Here is a 23327-nt window from a genome sequence, read left to right on the forward strand (position 1 = left end):
AAAAAGTTGGCCCCCCAGAAGAAACACTAGATACAATTTCCAAATTATATGTGGTATCTTCCATTATTTCCTGAAAACAAACATAGAATACTAAAGACTTTCTACCATAAAATACTTAAACAGGGTTCTGTTTAAGGTGACTAAGCATTTGTTGCCATGCTCAAGCCGCTAGCACAGCAAGAGACACGTTTTAAATGGTTGTCTGGTGGTTTTTCCTTATAAGGGTAGCCTCCCTCCTGCCATTTTTCCAGCTTCTTTACAAGCAAATGCCACAGCATTGCCCTGAGTGTTCCTTCAGGGGCTTCTCTGTTCCCCTCCCTCCCAGATAAATCCTTACAATTCTCCTCTTTTGTGTGTGTCCCAATTCCCTTGCTCCATGGGACTTCCGTGCACTTGTGCTAATCTACCAGCCTATTCTACTGCTACTATGCTTCCCTGCTGCTGTTTCTGCATTTAAGCTTTTCAAAGGTTACCAAATATCTATAGCTCCAGGGCAAAAATTCTCCCTACACATATCCTTTTTTCTCAGCTGCTAGCAAAGAGTGAATCCATCGTTCCTAAGCACCCGAGCTGCTCACAAGACTCATCTGTAAAACAGAAAAATCCGTCACTGTCACATGCAATCATTTTTAATCTCATTAGTGGCATTAGGCAGAAAGGATAGAGTGATGTTGCCCTAACACAGTTGAAGCCACTACTGATACAAAACCATCCATTGCTGCAAAACTATGGGTGCTCATTTCAAATTAATATGGGCCTATCTCAATGCATCTTCAGTCTACCGTGTATTTTATGTTAAAACCCAGAACCAAAATAAGCCAGTTTCATTAATCAAAGTAAGAATGCATACATACAGCTTTTTGCACCCACTTAACTATATTTCCTTGAAAATACATTAATTCTGTAAGCTTGACTGGATTTCCCGTTTCACAGCTGTATTGTTTCATTACCCCTTCCTAGAACATGCTGCACTTGCAAACGGTAATGTCAGGCCTTACGGATATAAATAGGAAGTTTTGTATAAATAATCACCTAAACTATTTCTTACTGAGGGGGGAAAATGCTATCAAAACATACAGAAAAAATGGTATTTAAATGCAGTTGGTTTAGAGAAAAGGATAAAGCAAAAGATTACTGTAAAAACCCAGCTAAGAATATAGGTCAGAAAACCCAGTAAAATTCTCTTCCTCCTATGTAATCTCTCACCTATGCCCTATTTACGTGATTCCTCAGTGTGTTTTGCCCTTATTCCAAGGTTACGGGGACTGACGGGAATAGGCAGTATTGATTAATGGTATCTCTGAGTTTGAGGAGTTCAGCAGAAATTACACATTCTTTGAAGGGTATTATCTTTTCAGAAGAGCAGGTGCAAACACCATTTCAGTTGTAATTTATTTTCTGCTCTTCTTGACTACATCTCTTTAATGCAGAAAAGAAAGTTTATTATCTCATACAGCTTGATAAGCTTTTCTCACGGAATCAGAGAAAGACTCAATCTCACAGCACACTCAATCATCACCTCAAAGGGAAGGCAAACCCAGAAGACAATAAGCACCTCCCTAAACAACACAGCTAAAAGCCACACTGCATCACTGAAGCCTGATGTTGTGTTGCTTGTGTTAATTGTCCATTTTTCTCTTAGCTTTTAATTTTCTAATTAAGGCCAGGTATCACTCCTGAAACCCCCTGTCATACAGATATGACAGACATGCACTGGAATTCAAGCCAGGTGATATATGTAAATACAGAGTCTCACCTAGGAAACACCATAACTCAATGAGACAGGCACTTGACCTGCAGCACAGCTTCCACATTCCCCGCTCACCCCTTCTCTGTCCTCTAACAAACCAGTTCTTGGTCAGACATGCCCCTACCCCTCTTAGCTTGAGATGCGCTCAAAACTAAACATTTAACCTGCTGTAGCACTGTTGCTCAACTGAAAACTTCCAATCCTGCATGTCTAGAGAAAGGTTCCTAAATCTGCATTTAGACATTTGATTTTCAAAAGATACTGAATATACAAAGATCCTACTGAAGTCATCAAGCAGTGCAGGTGTTAAACACCTGTGAAACCAGGCCATTTTTATTTAGCTGTTGAAACAGCAAGATAGGATACTATTTTTAATTCCCCAAATTTTGAGGAATCTGAGCCATCACTTTATGCCATTTCCTCCTCATCTTTACCCAAATTTGTCCATTTTCTCACTCATCCCTACAGTTTTCTCAGCTCTTGCCCTAACAGCTCCTGAGATAACAGAGCTCAGGTAATTTCTGTTCTGTTGGCCTTACAGGATTATGTCCATCTGACTTGGGGCATCTATCCATTCAGCTGTCTGCCCTCTCTTTTTGAGGCAGCTTGAGCTTCATCTTTTGTGATGCATCATCCTACTCTTCCTCTCAGCCTTTCTCCCCTTTTTGATTCCCAGCCTGATTTTATTCCCTGATATCTAAGGAGCAGAAAAACAGCAGAGGTTCAGAGAAGCAGGGCAATGGACATCCACAGAGATGAAGAGATCACCACCACTTGCCAAAATGGCCATTATTAGGGCAGAGGAGGGAGCACAATGCTTCACACTGTCTAGTAACAGAGCCTATGATCAGAAAACCGAATACCAGAGAATCTGCCTCTCCACGACTGAAGAAGCAAGACCAACGACCGTCCCTCCTCAGCCTGCTAGGGAAACACACAGACTATACAGAGAAAACAAACCTGGGCTATGTGATGACAAAGCTAGTGGATGAACAAAGACACGTGCTACGCGTTTTGTCCAGCATACCATGTCATACAGCAACCGCTTGTGGATTCAGTCCCATCAAAGCTATCTCCTGAATCCACCACAGCCCTCCTGGCCAGCTAAAGGCTGAATTTTTCAGCTAGAATATATTGCTGTTGTATGGAGACACCATGACAGAAGGAACTGTGATCTTTTAGGCAATTAAAGTTCCACAGAGGTTGAGGGCGGGCTTTGGATTGGTGGAGAAGCAATGAAGATAAAGGAGGATTCAGGGAAATGTGCTAAAAGAAACTCTTTTACAAAATTGATGGGCCATTACCTTTTCGCTCTTCCTTGTTAGTGAGTTGCGCAGAAAGCAAAGGGCATGCACCAGCAGTTCAGAAGGGGAGACAAAAACCAACTTGAGGAATCATTAACGTACAGTCCTGCAGCCCAGAAGTGAAAAGAGCAGCCCTTTTATAGCTTCACTAGGCTAATATTTGCCAAGAATTTGCCAATATTTTTAAAGCCCAGAAAAAACACATGCCATGGGGTGCTTGTTAAGAAGCCAGCATAGCACTGACAATTGCTCACTGTATACCTGACACCACAAATCCTCGATGTGACATGACCTTCTTGATCTTGAAATCAAACTACTGAAGCAAGTACGAGGACTTTTCTTATTAACAAATATTATTAAGTGAATCATCATGGCTCCGGTTTCAGTACAGCAGGAGAGGAAGACTGTACAAACAGAGTACAGTGGCTTTTACTGCTATAAAAACCACACGGCATCACCTAAGAAACAGAGTCTGCCAAAAGGATGGACAGATACAGTACATTTATTTTCCTTTAATGCCCATATATACGTATCAAACATGGGCACTCAGAGTCTACACATATGTATACACACATATATACATACATAACCACCAAGTTCTCTTGTGGGAACCTGCTTTTGTTCACAATTTTACGAAGGCATTCCAGCCTTTCTTAAGGTCAAACATATTTTACTAATTAATTGAAAACAAGGGATGCTACCTTTCAAAACATGAAATCGCCACACAGCCTGAGTCAACAAAACAATCAAGCCTCTACTTATCACAGAACTGTTTAAAATAAAGTAACTCTAGCAGCCAAGATAATAGCGTAACGTATAGAGAGAGCGATTGCAGCCTCCTGGAAGACATTTCTGCCTGAGGTGAGTTAGCAGACACATACTCAGATTAAACTTTCATCGGCAGATCTCTGTATTTCATCAATCTTTCACTACAGCATAGCTTAGAAAGTCATTTGGTCAGGTGTTACTAGAAAACCTTTTCATCTTCCGAAGCAAATCTACTCAAACGTTATTACAAGCAAAATACAGTTAGAAAGGCAGGCCTGCAGATTGTTATGGCATTCAAATAGTAAAAAATAGAGCAAAATATACATTACTACAATATTTTAAAGTTCAAACACGTTCACAATAAATTAAATATATTTTATTATATAGGCTCTTGGACCAGAAAATGTAGCTAATTAACAACACTCACGTGCAACAATTTCTTGAAGAGCTTCATCCCAGAGACTGGGATTTTGTCAATTTCCTGGACAATTAATCCACCAAAACAGCAATGTGCTCCCCTCACTTTTGTCTGATGATGGCAAACTCATTATTAGGGAATGTTGGTTTTGCAGTCAGTGAATGGCTGTGGTGTTTCTCAGCTCAGGACCAATAGGGAATTTTGCCAGGATAAGCCCAAGGACTGCTTATGTATATATGAAAAAAGACACAGTGCAATTTCCAGCTCAACAATATGTTTTTCTCAGCTCAAATTCCCTTGCCACCAAAGGCTTTTTTTCTTGTGCTTTGGTGCTTCTTCAGCAAATTCTACATCATTTATGCTACCCTTTAAAGCATGTTTCCTATACTGAAACTCTCTATGCTCAAAACACATTGTACATCTGACTACTCAGTCATAAGTGCGTTCTTTCTGCTTGTCTTTTGGATCTTCTACCTGATATTTAACATCACATGCAGTCTGACTTTACTTATAAATAATAGCTACACTGTTTTACCTACAATCTTATTTTTAAACATGGTTCAATAAACAAATTACATTTCAAAAAGAATGTGCTCCAGTCCTGAAAGCCACACTGGACACAAAGGTTTCTGTAAAAACATCTATCAAAATTCTTATGAAGGGCTAAGAATATGAAAGCTCTGAAATCAAACTTCTTACGATGAAAAAAAACAGATTCCAATAAAAGCGGCTAAGAACAGCACTGTGCCAGCAAATGAAATATTAAGGCAGGTTTTGATTGTGTGTTTATATATTAAACCTTCAATAAATCATTTCTTGCTGTTGTTTACAGCAACCAATCAAGAAAAGTCATGCTCTCTAGAATCAAGAAATGTTCAGAAAGGCGAATTCCCTCTTCTGATAGTAGAAACATGAGAAGATTAGTTTATTTGCTCTACTAGGTTCTCTGTATTGTCAATGTCACAAATAAAATATCTTTTCAGGCAAAGAGCAGAGCAAGCTTCTACCTTTTATGACCAAAATAGAGATCACCTCGCATTTTTTGTTTTGTTTTTAAACTTTGACATGTACTTCACCCACATACTCCATAACTACAATATTTTTCGTAATACAGACATGAGTTTCTGCAGAAGGCTCAACAGAACTGGAATTCAACTTTGGTCCCCAGACACAGGAGAAAACTGGGCAGGAATGAAATCAGAGATCCTATTTCCTGTGCCTCGTACATAGCTTTTGGTAAATGTTGTGGGATACCACGGCAGGTCAGAACAGACAGAATGACCTCCACAGGCATAACCTTTCCCACCAACTCCTGTCCTACTGATGGGGCTTATATGAATCTAGGAGAGTTTGCCTCAGATCCCTGGATAGGTTTCACCAAAAGCTTATGACATTCTTGGTGCCACGTGATCACAAAAGGCACATTTCTCTTAAATGTCCCCTTTCAATATCCATGTTTCTACAACCAGTTCTGTTTGCAGGAGAAATGTGTATTCAGTCAGGACAAATGTGACTCATTATCTTATTTTATAAACAACATAATGGAATGATTTTATTTTCCAAAGAAATGCAAATATTTGAAAAAAAGAACTGTAAATGCTTAAAAAAAATAGTGAAAAGCAAAGCTGGCTTCCTTTACTCTGTAAAACTGCATCACATTTAGGTGTTCCTTAAGATGCTCTATTTAATTCCTGACCAAAGCAAGCTACTACAAAATCTGACTTGAAGGGAAATGTGCAATGCAGTAATTTTAGGCGGCAAACAAAGCACTGTAATGGTTTATTCATAAGAAGTTAAAACCTCTTTACTTCCCACCACTTCAAACTGGATTTGTCCCTTTTAGATCTCTCAAAAATCTGCACCAATAGAAGTGAAAGTCAGTTAAAAAACCAAAACCAAACAACACAAAACAACGAACCACCAGTCATTTATAGAAGTAAAAAATTTAGAAAGATGAAATTAGGTCACGGAAATGCTTACCACCTTTGCTTTTGGATATTTAGCCAGAGATAATCAGAAGCTTTGGGGCGATTAAAGAAGTTTCACAAAAACTTTTACTGGGAAAGATTTTTCAGGTCCAAAATGACATTTCCCATCAAAAGTCAGAAACAAAAAAACCCCACCCCTCCTACTGCAAATATCTCAATGATCAAACATGGACACAAAAAGCAGCAGTTTGCTAGCGTGATTCAATCCTACCTGTGTCAGGATGGGTATTACCTGAATATCCTGGAATTACTCAATGTGAATGGAAACATTTTTGGTACATCAAAATGTTCCATGGGACAGGGAGACAGCTCACTGTCCTGCTCTAAGTAAGTCACCTTCACAATCCTCTTCCCACAGCAATGTTACATGACAAAAAGATGCTACCAAAAGAAGGCCAGTCAGGAAGTAAAGCTAAGGAAAGGCTGCCTCCAGGGCAGGAGGGCCTTTAGCAGACGCTTATGGTTGCTCCCTGCAGTAAGGAAGAACTTCAGCTCGCAGGCAGTCAGGTTTCAGGGTCAAACCTTAATTTTCTGTAACACCCTTAAGAATCTTCTCGCATCAAGATCTTCAAGTAATAGCAATGGCTTAAAACCATTACTTCTCCATCAGTCCAACTTTCTTCTCCACCAATTCAAATATCTCAAGAAAGTGGAAACACATGCATCCAGTCAGAGCGTAAGCAGTGCTTTTAACTTGGACCAGCAGGAAGACACGCTTTCACTTAGCCAGGAGAAACATACTACAGGACATATTTGAAAACATAGTCTTATGTAAAAAAAGCATTATATATACCTGAAACAAAATACTGTTGCATGTGCAGTTTCATGCACCTGGCTGAATTAATCTGAAACGTTTGCTCAATACAGGTTTAGCAAAACAGCATAAGTGATAAGCTATGAAAAGCAGAGATTTAAAAAGTAACATCAGCCAAGTAAAAGAATAATTTACCCACCCTCTCATAGTCCCTGGGATACAATTACTCCGTCAAATGAATAGGTTTGGTACATAACTTACTTTGAGTGTAAGTGTAATCTGTATCAGCAGACAGAAAGAGCACCAAGTCAAGAGGGATAAGGAGAGTGAAGACTCACCGGCCATTGTCACGACCCACTCCCCAGACTCTGATGCTCACAATGGGCTGCGAATGAAGAACTGTGCGGTCCATGGGGTCAATCAGGTTCAGCATGTCATTTTCCAGTATAAGGTACATGTCTTTGCCCTGCAACTCCAGACAAAGTACAGTTACACAGTACATCCCACTCTCAAACTGACTGGGATCAAGGTGTTATGCCTATGCTGTTTAGACTTGCATCCTCGTAATTTACTCAAAGTTTCAGTTTGTTCCAAGAGCAATTGTTCATTTACTTCTGGTGTGAAAAAGATCTAAGATAGTATCTTGCTACTACTATATTTTTAAGTGATCCCAACCACAAAAACCTTTGATGTCTTGTAAATGCATCTGTTTGACTCATTCAACCCCAAGCTACTGAGTTATTCAGGAAATTATGTGTTTATCCTTTCTCCAGTAAATTCTTCCAAATACATGAGAAGTCAAAAACTGCCTTAATAGCAAAAGGTTACATCAAAACCTGTACTCTTAAGGCAGAGTTTCTTCCTTCAAACTATGTGCTTTGTTTCCATAAACTTTAACCAACGAGCCATGGGAACAGACAGCAATTTGTACATGTCAAAGGATTTATAGGATACTCCTTGAAGAAAGATTAATTAAAGGGGAAAACCTAGCATTAAGACATGTACGTGAACTCTGCTGGTGACTGCAGAATCCTGGAGCCAGGATTTCTCCCTAATTCTTCTGGCATGTAAGAACAAGGAGAAGGCTTTTTCCCCTTTGAGGAAACAAATTTAGAGGCAATTTTCGTTTTAATGCTAATTCACAAATGCTAATCTCTCTCCTATGGCTAGTATTTGCAAAAGGTCTGCTGCCTCTTCTATCACATCTAATAGCTCTCTTCTCAGAGGCTCTATCTCTGCTGCAGACTGCGAGGTTCCACAGAAACGATCCTGGACCTATTGCTGAGAGATGAGGCAAGCTCCTACTGATAAGAAAAAGAAGATGGGAGCTATCAGCTAAATATAGAGTAATTTGTTTCCCCTCTATTGTACCAGAATATATAAATGAACAGAAAAAGTGGAAAGGGTCTGACTTCCTACTGTTTCCTAATGTTTCAGAAATGACCTTTTTCTTCACCTCAGTGACAAAGAAACCCTCTTCCCGCTTGGTTACAGTAGCTCAAGTCTTAATGACACCTGATTTTGTACCTGTGTAGGACACACATTTGTGCACGGAGAGGGCCTGCTTCCAGGGTTTCCAGGCTAGGCAGCAACAGGCAATTCAACAAGAGCAAGTGCAAGGTCCTGCACCTGGGGAGGAACAACCCCATGCACCAGTACACGCTGGGGGCTGAACTACTGCAAAGCAGCTCTGCTGAGAAGGACCTGGGAGTGCTGGTGGACAGCAAGCTGACCACGAGCCAGCAATGTGCCCTTGTGGCCAAGGCGGCCAACAGTATCCTGGGGTGCATTAAAAGGAGTGTGGCCAGCAGGCTGAAGAGAGGTTTTCCTCCCCCTCTACTCTGCCCTAGTGAGACCACGTTTGGAGTACTGTGTCCAGTTTTGGGCCCCACAGTTTAAGGAGGACACCGAACTGCTTGAGCAAGTCCAGCGCAGAGCTACCAAGATGATCAGGGGACTGGAGCATCTCCCTTATGAGGAAAGGCTGAGAGACCTGGGTTTGTTCAGGCTGCAGAAGAGAAGACTCAGGAGGGGATCTCATCAATACCTATAAATACGTAAAGGGTGGGTGTCAGGATGATGGGACTGGACTCTCTTCAGTGGTGCCCAACGACAGGATAAGGGGCAATGGGCACAAGTTGGAACACAGGAAGTTCCACCTCAATATGAGGAAAAACTTTCCTGTGAGGGTGCCAGAGCAGTGGCACAGGCTGCCTAGGGAGGGTGTGGATTCTCCTTCCCTGGAGACATTCAAAACCCACCTGGACGTGTTCCTGTGCCCCCTGCTCTGGGTGTGCCTGCTCAAGCAGCGGGTTGGACAAGATGATCTCCAGACGTCCCTTCCAACCCCTGCCATTCTGTGATTCTGTTGGCAGGCACTACCGACCACCTCTCCCACCCCAAATCTCCAGTGCTGTGACACAGAGCTGGCAGTGCAAGCGCTGGGAGGGGTGTGGGAGAAGAAGGGGACACAGGCTGGTATATGCAATGCCAACATGAGAACATTTTGTCTGATGGAAAAACTACAGCTGTGGCCAAGATGCAAGGCTGGATATATAGGCTGCTCCTAGAGAAGCAGAAACAGATGTAGCTGTGACAGCCATGCATGTATATGGGGCGAATCAGCAGCAATGAACTGCTTGTGGCATGCGGAAAAGAAACATGGGAAATAAAACACAGAAACCAGGATGGCACCAAGGAGACCAGGATGATGAAGGAAACCAGACAGAAACCAAAGTCATCACAAAGGAAAAGGGTGAGAAATTTGCTTGGAGGTCAGAAACAGTAAACAGATTGTGTGAAGAATGTTATCGAATGTCACAAAGATTGCTTTTTGGACCCATTTTCTACTTACATATTTGTTCCAGAAGGAAATTATTAAAAGAAGGTAAAATCTGTTCATCATGCAAAATACACTGGGATTAGGGAAATAAAACTGTATCCAAGTTAGCTGGAAAAGATTGGAGAATGGGCAGATAAGCAATGTATGTCACAGCAAATTATCCTTGCAATGTTCAAGGGATAGTTTGGCCACAGCCAGAAGCAGTATGTTTTGCTAAGTCTTGTTGCCTTATCATATAAAACTATTTTATAGATGAAAACACTGTAGAGGGTAAGAAGAAATAATTTAGACAGACTGGGAGCTTGAACATAGGCCTCTGTCTCAGACTGCTGAAGAGCTGCAGAGACCTGATGGTCCAAGATGAGGAGGGCTCTCATGGGAAAAGCCACACAGGTAGAGTGAACGAAGGAAAGACTGACAATCCCAGCAGCCTTTCAGGGAAGTGTTATATACTGTGGGGTATATAGGTCAATGGCAACAATGTATCTTTTTCATTTATGTTATTTTGTGATGTAGAGGAATATAGTGCATGGCAAGGCAGCAACACAAACAGATGAGTTGTTTTTTCTTCTTAGATTTTACAGAACAGTGAAGGTTAGAAATTGACAGGGTGATTTTTTTGGAGGGGAGCAGAGGGCATGAAATCCCACATTGAAGCCAGTGACAAAGCTTCTATAGGGTCAGGATTTTACCCAGGGTGTGGGGTTTTTTTTGTGTTTTGTTTTGTGTTTTTAAAACATGAAAATTTGGGGATAGTCCTAGTCCCAATTTCACTTTCTTTACATTCTAGCTAAAATAAATCTTGAAGCAATCCTAAAACCTCTACCTGCAGTCATCAGTTCTAGCTTCATAATAGATTTCTGCTGCTTGTGCTCCATCTGATAGGTCACTGTCAGGCACATTTTTTTCAGATTCCTCTCTAAAACGTGCCTCTTCCAATCACTCTTGAAGCATTACATGACCAGCAGAAAAATGTGGTTGTAATGATTTCTTTTAAAATCAAGAAGACAATTTACTTCAGGGGCCACCTATTCAAGTACAGTGTCTTTGTTTTTGTCAGGCTGATTTTTAAAAATTTATTAATAGCATTGTTAACTAAAACTTCCATTCAAGAGGACAAAAACTTTTCTCCAGTTTGGCTTCAAAACTTGCAACGGTTTCCAACAAAGAACAATGGGGTTGACAGCAAGAAATATGGAAAAATGTGAACACTAGTTCTTGTATCAGTGAACATTAACTTTTAAACCAGAATAAAGCATATGATTTCAAAGTAAATTATATATTTCAAGTTGATCAAAGTTCTGTCACCTGACAAACAGATGGGATAACACCCATGTAAAGAGAGTGGGTTTTTTTCCCCCTTCTGGGGTCAGCAGTAAGCCCAAAGTCCATGACTGATATATCTCTAACTGCTTGTCAATAAAACTGTTCCCAGAACTAAGAAAAAGGGAGACCAATGTTATCTTGTTAATTTGTATGTACAATATAAATTTCTTACATAGAAAAACCCTTCTGAAATTACTGAAATAGACAGGGCACTCTAAATGTGTCCCTTGAAACAACACTTCCATTTTTAAACAGGCACTTTCTCCCAGTTGCTCCACTGAAGCGTCTCTGCATTGTTGTGATCATAGCCAGGACACTGGACTCAAGCCTTAGACTGTAACAATAACTTGAGGGACTGGAGGATATTTTTCCTAAAATTTTTACTGAAATTGACAAGTCTTTCTTTTAATTCCTCCTCTGTTTGGCAGTGCTTTCTCTTAGATCACACAAGTGAAGGTTACAACATTCAGTCTTACACCTCTTTCGCATTCAGATGTAGTAAATCCACATTAGTGTAACCCTCCTGAAAACATGCCAGGAGAGAGGTAGAGGATAAGATTTGGCTGAAGTTTAAGTTGTTCCATTAACAATCAAATAGTGAAGATGTTTTTCTATGGGTTTGTCTCCTGTGGCTTCTGTACATCCACTAAAACTGCACCCCCACCTTTTCCTTTCTTGTTTAACTTACTGATCACTCCACACCTTCCACTCCGTCTCCAGCACATCTCTCTTCCAAACCACAATACCTCTAAGCTGCCTTCATGTTTCCCCTGAGCTCGCACAGCATTACCCTGTCCTTGCTGCCAATTCAGAAAGAAGAGCTTGCATGGTTCAGTGGATGAAGATGTACTGACCCATCAGCAAACCAAGAAAGAGGAGAGCTGGACTCCCTGTTTTTCCCTCACTATGTGGGAATTTGGCATCCTTCTAAACTGGATGACACTGGTGAACAGATTCAAGAGTTACTGGAGAGGAAACAACAGACAGATTGATGACATAAAATTAATTTCCTTCTGAAACACTGATAAAATAATCATCTTAAAATAAGCCATCTGTCCATCAGTCTCAATCTTCTCATACATTTCAGAAGCACAGGTCACACCAGTCTGGGCTTCCTTAAAGCCATTCTGTCACTGGGAAACCTGTGAAAATGCTATTCCAAAGCACCACACTCAAACCTCTGGTCAGGAGAAAGACTTAAACTGATTTAATCAGTTTTACAGCAGTGTGTCCCCAGCACTGTTATTGCACAGGTGTGTACTAGCACAGATGTAAGAAGACCCACAAAGGTGGATCTTTGAGGCATCTACTGTCCTGAGCAGTTTGGGACAAAAATGACAACACTTCCCTTGAACCCTTTTATAATTTTTGGCAGTTCCAGCTATGATAGCACAGAGCATGGGCATACTTGCTTAGAGAGCTGTTCTTTCAAGATGTTTTATTACACAAGAGGGATGCTCAAAGAGGGGAAGTTCACCCTGTTCTTACCTCTCCCCAAATGCCAACAGTGTCTCTGATGTCGTTTTTACAGTAAGAGAGTTGTCTGATGCAATTGTTCACAGCAACACTGCTTTTTCCAGGAGCCAGATCTTCTTCTGCCATTTCTACCCAGCCCAGAGATCGCACAGCAAAGCACTAAAAAGAAACCAAAAAATATCTGAATGTGTATCAGAGCACACATCATGCTGCTGTATCCATCTATGGAAATCTTGTCATGCAACAGGAGGAGAACAAAATCAAGGCGTTGTAGATGAGCTTATGCTCAAAGATAAATAAATTAAAATAAAATTTGAGAATGGCAAAGTGAAAACATTTGAAGGAACAAAGAAGAAAACATGATTTGCCAGCAAAGGTAGCTGTGGAGGTAACACTAATGCTTTACCAGGAAGTATTTTGGCTAATGCAAAGAAGCAAATAAGGGAGCAGTAAACAGTAGGACACACAAACACAGAGAAATAAAGGAAAAAGCACAACTACAGATACAGTAGAACTGAAATTTTAGCTAGTATCTAGAGGTCTAATTGAAAAAGAAAGAAAATACTACTGGATTATGTCTGTTGCAAGATTCACACTCATGGTATATCTCACTGTCTGGCTTTTAACCACAAAATTAATTTATTTTTTTTTGTGGATTACAGCAATCACATCTACAGTAAGTTTAACTAAGGTAGCAAACAAAAACTAACAAATTCAAAGCACTAATAAAAAGATAAGATACCATAAGAGGAAAGCAGGCTTTTTTTTCTAGAAGAAATTAAAAATGACCTTTAAAATAAAACAATCTAATTATACAGTTTTTTCGCAGAAGGATGTTTAGCCAACCAGAGCACTCAGTTGGCAGAACAAGCCAAGGCAACATTACTTTGCACATATGGTACTTTTTGCAAACAAAACAAAATGGGAGAAATTGAATGGCACTATTTCTACCCTGCATCTACTGGAGTAGGGAATAAAAAACTTTAATTCTCTTAAAACACCGCACATTTGCTCTCAGACTTTACAGTGGGTAAAATACAGACCTCACACTAAGCCAACGGGAGGTTGTCTATGAGACCAAGATTTCCTCCGGGAACATTATTGGTATATTTCATTCTCAAATGGCAATGCACTGCTAGCGATGGATGCACAACAGGCTTACTAGTATAACTCCTCAATAGGCACACCAAACATTTATGATGGTCCCTAAAGGTTCAGCAATAATAATTCCTTAACGACCCCATACCAAATTGCTGCTATCTTCTAGGTATTTAACATGGCAACAGACACTGCCACTGAACACTGCCAAATCAAATGCCATCCCAACTCTGAGCTCTGGTTTCCCTGCATAATACAAAGAAACACTTGGCTTGGGTCAGCAATTAAATACGACATCAGCACTGACATGAAGCTGCACTCACTTTTTACACCCAAATCCTCTTTGCTAACCACGATGCCTCCTACAGAGGTGCAGGATTCAGCAGGTGCAAATTCCAAAAGTAGAAGTGAGACAATTTACAATTAATAACTGAAAATCTGCCGCTGTGTAACATCTCTGTTTTTTCACCCTGAACCTCCCCATACTAAGACGGATCAAGTACTGATTGCCAATTAGTACTCAGTCCCTGGTATCTTGCTTGCTTCAGTATTATTCTTACATTTCTTCTAAAACATTATGCTGTCCTGAAGTGCTATGTTGTTCTGGTGAACTGACCCGCAATTGCTGCGGTCAACCCAGTTCCCCATTAGGTACTCGGCACAATTTTGACCTTGCGAAGACCAACACTCACTGTCCAGCAGCGCTGCCTTGTGCCACAGAGCTTGCTTTGCTGTCAGCAGCACCCTGCAGCTCTCAGGCAGGCAGGCAGGCAGGCAGGCAGGCAAGGGTCCTGGGAGCTTCTGGAAGGAAGCAGGCACCAGTGACCGCTGGGAGCCATGCTGCCTCCAACAAGACACTGCCCACACAGGCACACAGCAGGTCCACGCTGGAGTTACCCATTAATCCCTCTTCTTGAGATGCAGCAAATAAATCAGCCTCACAGTTCAGACGCTGACACTGAATATTCTTTTGCCACTTCTAAAAACCGCTGTAAAGTCAGTGAGTAGATCAAGCTCACGCACCATGACTGGTGTGCCATTTGGGAACCACTGTTCTCAAAAAAAGACCCCCAAATATGAAGGTATTTTAAATATGCATAATATACCAACTTTGGCAAGGGAGGAATAAAATTCACCAGAGGGTAAAAAGATTAACAAGTTTTTCCTTCCTTCCCTTTAAAACTTCCCTCCTCCTTCAGCCTTCTCTCAGCTTGCACAACGCACTCCTCCAGCCTACTTCGCCATGCAGAAAACCCAGCCTGAGAGCCTGCCTCTTGTACCTCTCGCACCTACTCCAACAAGCCACTAATGATGCACCTCATCTAAGGTATTAGGCAGCAAATCTATTCTGCAAGTTGTGTGAAATCCTTCAGTGAAAGAGGGTGAAAAATTAAAGCCTCCCATGCTGCCGCATATTTTGCAGCTGGTGTTTTGTTTTTTTTTTTTGCTTTGAAAACAAGGAAACCAATATGCAAATTCTCCTACACTACTGCTTCCTGACCCAGCTCTGCTGGAAACCCACAAGAGTGCTGGCTTTCAGATTTTAAAGGGAGATGAAGGAGAAGGTGAAAGAGGAAACAAAGGAGGGGTCACCACTCAGGGGTGCTCTTCACTTCAGAGCTACACCAGATACTAAAATAACCATTTTTGTAGCAATTATTAAGGTCACCTAATCTGAAGATTGCAGAATTGGTTTTGGCACATCAGATGCGCTCATGAATCTTGCTGAAAGTACTGTAATACCCACTGGGGTATTAAATATTTATCTCTGCAAGCTTTTGAAATACAGATTTTTACTGTGCCAGAAGAAAGGGGGTTTTTACAAGTATTTCAATATCAAATTGAGTAACAGAGTACTAGGAGAGAGAAACATTCTCTATACCATCTCGGGGAGAGGGGTACAAACTGGCAATGCTAATGCCATCATACACAATGGGGGAATAAGACAGGACAACCTGAGCAGTGATAAAGGTGCCGTGGCGGCCTCATGTGATGGCAACCAGGAGACCAACCACCTCAAGGGTTTGCATGGCTGCAGTGGGTCCTCGTAAACCCCCCTGGGGAAACCTGTGTGCTCAAGCACCTTTCTGAAATGCCTGTACACCAATGCAAGGAGCGTGGGGAACAAACAGGAGGAACTAGAGGTCTGTGTGCGGTCACAGGGCCATGATCTCATTGCAATCACAGAGACATGGTGGGATAGCTCGCATGACTGGAATGTGGTCATGGATGGCTACAGGCTTTTCAGGAAAGACAGACGAGCAAGGCGAGGTGGGGGAGCTGATTTTATGTGAGGGAGCAACTGGAATGCATCGAGCTCTGCCTTGGACTGGAAGGAGAACAAGTTGAGAGCTTGTGGGTAAAAATTAAGGGGCAGCCAAATATGGGTGACACTGTTGTGGGTGTTTACTACAGGCCACCTGATCAAGAATAGGAAGTTGATGAAGCCTTCTACAGACAGCTGGAAGTAGCCTCACAGTTGCAGGCCCTGGTCCTCATGGGGGACCTCAGACACCCTGATGTTTGCTGGAAAAGCAACACGGTGAGCCATGCATGATCCAGAAGGTTCCTGCAGAGCACTGAGGACAACTTTTTGATGCAAGTGGTGGAGGGGCCAACGAGGCGAGATGTGCTGCTCGACCTTATCCTAACAAACAGGGAAGGGCTGGTTGAGGATGTGAGAGTTGGGGGTAGCCTTGGCTGCAGTGACCATGAGATGGTCGAGTTCAGGATACTGCGAGGTAGAAGCAAGGCTACAAGTCGGGCTACAACCTTGGACTTCAAGAGAGCCAACTTCGGCCTCTTCAAAGACCTGCTAGGAGGAATCCCATGGGCTAGGGCTCTGGAAGGCAGGGGGTCCAAGAGAGCTGCACAGTATTCAAGGACCACTTCCTCCGAGCTCAAGATCGGTGCATCCCTAGGAGGAAGAAGTCAGACAGAGGAGCCAGGAGACCCACATGGATGAGCAAAGAGCTTCTAGAGAAACTCAAATGGAAGAAGGAGGTTCATAGTACATGGAAAGACGACTGGTCACTTGGGAGGAATATAGGAATGTTGTCAGGGTATGCGGAGATGCAACGAGGAAGGCCAAGGCCCACTTGGCATTAAATCTGGCAAGGGATGTCAAAGGTAACAAGAAAGGCTTCTTAAAATACATCAGCAGTAAAAGGAAGACTGGGGATACAGCGAGCCCACTGCTGAACAAGGAAGGGGCCCTGGCAACGCAGGCTGCAGAGAAGGTGGAGTTACTGAATGCTGCCTTTGCCTCGGTCTTTACTGCTCGGGCTGGCCCTTGGGCATCTCAGCCCCCAGAAGAGAGAGAAAAAAATCTGGAGAAAGGAAGAATTACCATAGGTTGAGAAGGATTGGGTCAGAGATCACCTAGGCAAACTGGATCCTTGCAAATCCATGGGCCTCAATGGGATGCACCTGTGAGTGCTGAGGGAGCTGGCAGATGTTCCTGCTGAGACACTCTCCATCATCTTTGAAAGGTCATGGAGGACAGGGACAGGAGAGGTGCCCAAGGACTGAAGGAAAGCAAATGTCACTCCAGTCTTCAAAAGGGGCAAGAAGGAGGACCTGGGGAACTATAGTCCATTCAGCCTCACCTCCATCCCCAGAAAGGTGATGGAGCAGTTAATCCTGGAGGTCATCTCCAGGCATGTAGAGGACAAGCAGGTTATCAGAAACAGTCAACATGGATTCACCAAGGGATGATCGTGCATGACCAACCTGATAGCCTTCTATGATGGCGTGACTGGCTGGGTCAACAAAGGGAGAGCAGTGGATGTTGTCTATCTTGACCTCAGTAAGGCATTGACACTGTCTCCCATAGCATCCTCACAGGCAAGCTAAGGAGGTGTGGGTTGGATGAGTGGACAGTGAGGTGGACAGACAACTGGCTCAACAACAGAACTCAGAGGGTTGTGATCAATGGGGCAGAGTCTGGATGGAGGCCTGTCACTAGTGGTGTTCCTCAGGGGTCTGTGCTGGGTCCAGTTCTGTTCAACATATTCGTCCACGACCTGGATGATGGGATAGAGTGTAACCCCAGAAGGTTCACTGATGATACCGAGCTGGGAGGACTGGCTGGTACACCAGAAGGCTGTGCTGCCATCCAGTGAGACCTGGACAGGCTGGAGAGCTGGGCCAAGGGGAACCTGATGAAATTCAACAAGAGCAAGTGCAAGGTCCTGCACCTGGGGAGGAACAACCCCATGCACCAGTACACGCTGGGGGCTGAGCTACTGCAAAGCAGCTCTGCTGAGAAGGACCTGGGAGTGCTGGTGGACAGCAAGCTGACCATGAGCCAGCCATGTGCCCTTGTGGCCAAGGCGGCCAACAGTATCCTGGGGTGCATTAAAAGGAGTGTGGCCAGCAGGCTGAAGAGAGGTTTTCCTCCCCCTCTACTCTGCCCTAGTGAGACCACGTTTGGAGTACTGTGTCCAGTTTTGGGCCCCACAGTTTAAGGAGGACACCGAACTGCTTGAGCAAGTCCAGCGCAGAGCTACCAAGATGATCAGGGGACTGGAGCATCTCCCTTATGAGGAAAGGCTGAGAGACCTGGGTTTGTTCAGCCTGCAGAAGAGAAGACTCAGGAGGGGATCTCATCAATACCTATAAATACGTAAAGGGTGGGTGTCAGGGCAATGGGACTGGACTCTCTTCAGTGGTGCCCAATGACAGGATAAGGGGCAATGGGCACAAGTTGGAACACAGGAAGTTCCACCTCAATATGAGGAAAAACTTTCCTGTGAGGGTGCCAGAGCAGTGGCACAGGCTGCCCAGGGAGGGTGTGGATTCTCCTTCCCTGGAGACATTCAAAACCCACCTGGACGTGTTCCTGTGCCCCCTGCTCTGGGTGTGCCTGCTCAAGCAGGGGGTTGGACAAGATGATCTCCAGACATCCCTTCCAACCCCTGCCATTCTGTGATTCTGTGATCTCAAGAGAGGTGAAGAACTAACCATATACACTAAGCATGTTGTTTCCTCATTATTCTTTGTATCTCAACCACACCTGCAATTTGTTAGCTGACTTCCAAACATAAAGATAAATATAGTCCCTGCACTGAATGGAGTATATCTTAAGAAGGCAAAAACTGGTGAAAGACAATCGGTTCAAGTTGACAGCAGGTAAATCTCTTAACAGTAAAGATGGTGAGCTGTTTTGGTATTTCTTTCCTGGACATTTTTATACTATGTTTAAAATTCTCCAGTGGTGGCATCCACTGTATATTTTTCTCTTCCCAGCACACTGTCATGACAGTAGAGCAAGCGGAATGGGACACACTTCTTGTCCATCCCGCATGTTCCCCTCCCTGTGAAGGGCTTGGCTTCCTTCCCCACTTCTAGTCCCAATCCATGCTTTCAAGCCAGGTAGAATTGAAAACCCAGTTGACTTCTGGCACCTGGCAAGTTTTTGTTTGTGTGTTTTAGAAGATGCCCTTAAAATAACCCAAATAAAATGCTTCAGAACAGCTTCATCAAAACAAACTGGTTTCCCAGAGACTTAGTACAAACAAAAAAAAACTCTCAGTAAATCCCAAAGAGACTAAACACCCCACCCACAAAGCAACACAATGCCTATGTACCTGAGGATACACATACAAGAAACATTCTTTTGCTCAAAATACACTTGAAGACCAAAAATCTCCTACTTCTTGGTTGGCTCTAACTGAATACACATGCTGGCATGACTCACAAGTGATGGCAGACCTTTATGCAGATTTCGGCACTAGAAAATACGAGGACTCAGGATAACGCGACACATACTACCTCTCATTTATCAACAGTGTAACAGATGTACACACACCTGGGGGGGACGGACGGACAACGGACAGTTGAAGCATGTGCACACATGCCTGCATCCCTCTCTCTCTGTGTATTGCCAGTAACTGTAGATCTGTCTTATAAATGCTTTAATGTTGGTGGGGGTCCCCCCGCCCCTTAATTATTTGACTCAGGGGTACTCTTTAAAACAAACCACAAAACGCAGCAGAAACAAACCACCTAGTGTCTCCAATCAGGTATGATCTCATTCTAAAACCAGGGCTAGCTGAGCTAGCCATGACAGCAGAATTGCTTAGTTACGTAGCACACTAATCCCGCATCGTGGTTCCCCAGCTCCCACGAACAGTACTTACTAGCCACGAGCTTCCTTTGACCTGAAAGAGCTTTGCTAATGTGCCTTCTTTTCTCCTGGAACAAGTATCTGCAGTCAAAACAATCCAAGCTGAAAACCACTGAGTGTAGCTCTCCTTGAACAAGAATCGATGAACTCAGTAAAGCAGATATTCCTGGTAATGCCAGTTGGTTAATTACCTCTACTCGAGGCTTACATATAATTACCGGCAAATCGTAATTATTGGCAAATCATAATTTCGAAGTAATCCAGGTGCCAACTTTTGGCTTACAGTAGTCCCTCATTTCTCTTCTCCCTTGGACAGTAAACAAGTAACCACTGTACCATGTTATACATTATTAGTATTAACTTACGAAATAAAATCTTAGGGTTTTTTGTGCTTGGTCAGACCCTCTGCTTTATCTTAAAATCAAAACTCTAAAAAGGATGATTTAAATAACCATCTCTGAATAAAGATAATTGAAACATGCTTTTCCTGCCTGCTTGAATCAACTGTTCCCAGACTCCTTCCAAGAGATGGCAAAGAAAAACAGGTTTGAAGAAAACTAAAAAAAGCTGATAAATACAGCAGGATGAAAGACAGTTTTAGAAATTGTATCCTCTCTTTGGATCATTTGGGTATTGTTGTTTGGGATGGGGAAGGATCAAAGATACTACCATGAACACTGTGTGTCTGACATAGGTGAATGAAAAAAATGTTTAAACCACACTATGTCAACAACCCTGTAATTTTGTCTTGACTGGAGACTTCACAGTTCCTGCTAGGCTACACAGGATGTTGTGCAAACAAAACACACAGGGGGGAAAAAAGGCTACAGGGGAAAAAAGGCCACCTTATCACACACTGCCCCATGAAAAGACAGGTGAACAGAAATGAAAACACAGGTATCACTGCTCAGTTTTACAGTTCTGGGGAACACATGTTTGCATGGCTGCAAATCCAATTAATGTTTCCAGGTTAATGATCTGTAGTCAAAGAACCAACTCATAAATGCTGTAATCCAAACCCTGTAAAAGGCTGTAAGCCTCCCTCATAGTGCAGTTCTGATCTAAAACATTGCCTAAAGCTGGGGAGCTTTAGGTTTGAAGGAATGAAGGAAAGCACTTCTGCTCTTTGGCATTGCAAACCCTTCACCACAGGGTAGGGTTCTGCTGTACAGCAGCTTTTCCAGGAAGAACTCCAGAAGGAGCTTTGACAAGAAATGCAGAACCATGACAAATCTCTGCATGTAAGTAAAATGCCACACTTGAGCTGTTGCCTCATGCCGTGCTAAGCAGGTACCTTTAAATAAAATAAAATAAAATAAAAAAATCAAGAACACAAAAACAGACGATTCCCTACCAGACAGAGGACAAGATATCAATTACACAAGACTGATGGCAGTGTAGTGTTGGAAACTGGATGGATCATAAGGGCATGGTAGAAAGATCCCATTACAGGGGAAAAATTGAATTAGAACATCAGTTTGAGAACAACAAACTAATGAACATTACAAATTGTTTTTCAGATCACACAGCTGTTGGTAGCCACTCTGAACGTCTACATTAGAGCTTGTTTGCCTTGATCTAAAGCTGTGCTACTAATTTCTCCTCTACTTCTGTGCCTAAAGGACTTGGATTTCCCTTTATGTTTTTCCTTTTTAAAGGTTATATCTGTCTGCAGACACACGTAAATCATTACAGTATTTAATAAGGCCTTTTATCACAGGCCACTGAGCAGGTTTGTGCCTGAGACACAGCATGTAGGTCACATAATTAACTATTTCTTATGCAGTCAACACGATCTTGGAAATTCCACTTACATTTTATTCAATAGTTTAACAATAAAACAAACTATATAATTTTATGCTTTGGAAAATCAAATAATTAAAATTAAAAATTAAAATATTCTGAGAAATAAATATATTCCAGTATATCTGCTGGCTACACATGAAGAAAGCTTGCATTGATTCCAAATGAAAATACTGGAGATAATCAAAGCTAAACTGAGTAACAAAAGAATAAAGAGATCTTATGCAATTAATGAACAAGCAAACACCTTCATTTAATTGACATGAATAGACTGCAACACATCCATTTTCTCAGAAAAATACTGAGAGTTGTCACATAAAAACTCTTAATTACAAGAATTCAAAATGCAGACCCAGAAACATACTAATAAGATTTTTCAAGATTTCCAGCCTTCTGTTGCAGTTCACGTTGTATCATTTGAATACTGAAAATGCACATACCATACAAAAAATAAGAACACAGATAATCAGGTCACAATAGAATTCAGAAATCCACTAATAATTGCTATTTCAAACAGATGATTATAAACTAAACTTCTGTGAAATAAAATATGAAGGCTTTACAATTACTATAAAATAACCTTTTTCATAAATTACTTCTCTAGAGCAGGTCAATATTGAACTTTCTGCATTCACAGTCCCTTACTCATTCTCCAAGACACTACAGTCTCATTTTTTCCAGACTTGCAGACTCCAATGCATAGGATGACAAAAGTCCCTCTCTTGTTTAATACTTCTGTCTCAGTGGTTCCTGCTGGCTACAACCAGAGGTCAGATCTGCTCTATCAGGCAAGAAAATGTTACAGGACCAGCGCACTGGTTCATGATTTTTTTAATCCTGATTTCTTATTCATTACTATATTTCTGAATCAAGCAAAAAAATCTAATCAGTTGAGCAAAACTGGAATGGACATTATTATTCTCTACTAATAACCTTTTGCTGTATGTAGTTCTGAAGAAATTAAAATCACCTTATTCTTTTCTCCAGTATTCTCAGTAAAGAATAGGCTTTGCAGATACCTTGACTTGACACTTCTAAAGGGATGGGTTTATGGACTTTGCTTTGAGCTATTTGGATATTTTTGGGTTTCACTTTAATACTGTGAAATAAAAAACATGCTTCCTCAGTGAAGAAGACAGTCATATTTTTCACCGGAAACTAATAAAGGAGGATTGTTGTAATGATGCTCAAATTAGGGTCTATCTTGCAGAGTAACCAAACTGTTAGGCAGGTTTCAGTATTCTGCAACACACAAAAATTACTCCAACAGACACACATATACTACAACAAATACACATATACTTTTTCAGGAAAGACACAGGATTTTGCAGGGCATGAAAGAATGTGTGCATACATTTTTTAAAACCTAATGCTCTGCACTTCTTATCTTTAACCTTAAATATATTTTTCTGATGAGGGCTCTTCTGCAGGCTGATAGATTTAAGTGGTTCCAATGTAGCCAGCAGCACTTTATTCAGTACTGTGGTGCATAATTTCAAAGGTAATATGCATGACATCTGGCATTAAAAAAAAAAACACCTTTAGGTGAACTCTCAACCTTCCTGAATCAATAGAGGAAAACATTCCATCTTCACTAGAGTCAGTATTTCACGTCTCTTTAGAAGCAACATTGCTAAAAGTTATTTGTTTTCTGCAGAAATTATGTTTAC

At 41.9% G+C, this 23327-nt stretch overlaps 1 protein-coding gene across 14 annotated transcripts in view; it reads right to left on the reverse strand.

The window, feature by feature from the left end:
• APBB2 (amyloid beta precursor protein binding family B member 2) overlaps positions 1-23327 on the reverse strand; it is a 193092-nt gene that overhangs the window by 31522 nt on the left and 138243 nt on the right. For 12 of the 14 annotated variants that reach the window (XM_064449328.1, XM_064449329.1, XM_064449332.1 and 9 more), the window contains 2 exons: positions 12639-12785; positions 7321-7448 (listed from right to left, as the gene is read on the reverse strand). In XM_064449328.1, coding sequence (XP_064305398.1) covers positions 7321-7448; positions 12639-12785 — 275 coding nt within the window. Of the gene's footprint in view, positions 1-3054; positions 3170-4249; positions 4385-7320; positions 7449-12638; positions 12786-23327 lie in introns of those variants that run through there. The other 2 variants (XM_064449339.1, XM_064449340.1) reach the window with 2 other exon arrangements.

The sequence above is a fragment of the Phalacrocorax carbo genome, chromosome 4 (assembly GCF_963921805.1).
Source record: "Phalacrocorax carbo chromosome 4, bPhaCar2.1, whole genome shotgun sequence".
In the NCBI taxonomy this organism is placed as follows: domain Eukaryota; kingdom Metazoa; phylum Chordata; class Aves; order Suliformes; family Phalacrocoracidae; genus Phalacrocorax; species Phalacrocorax carbo.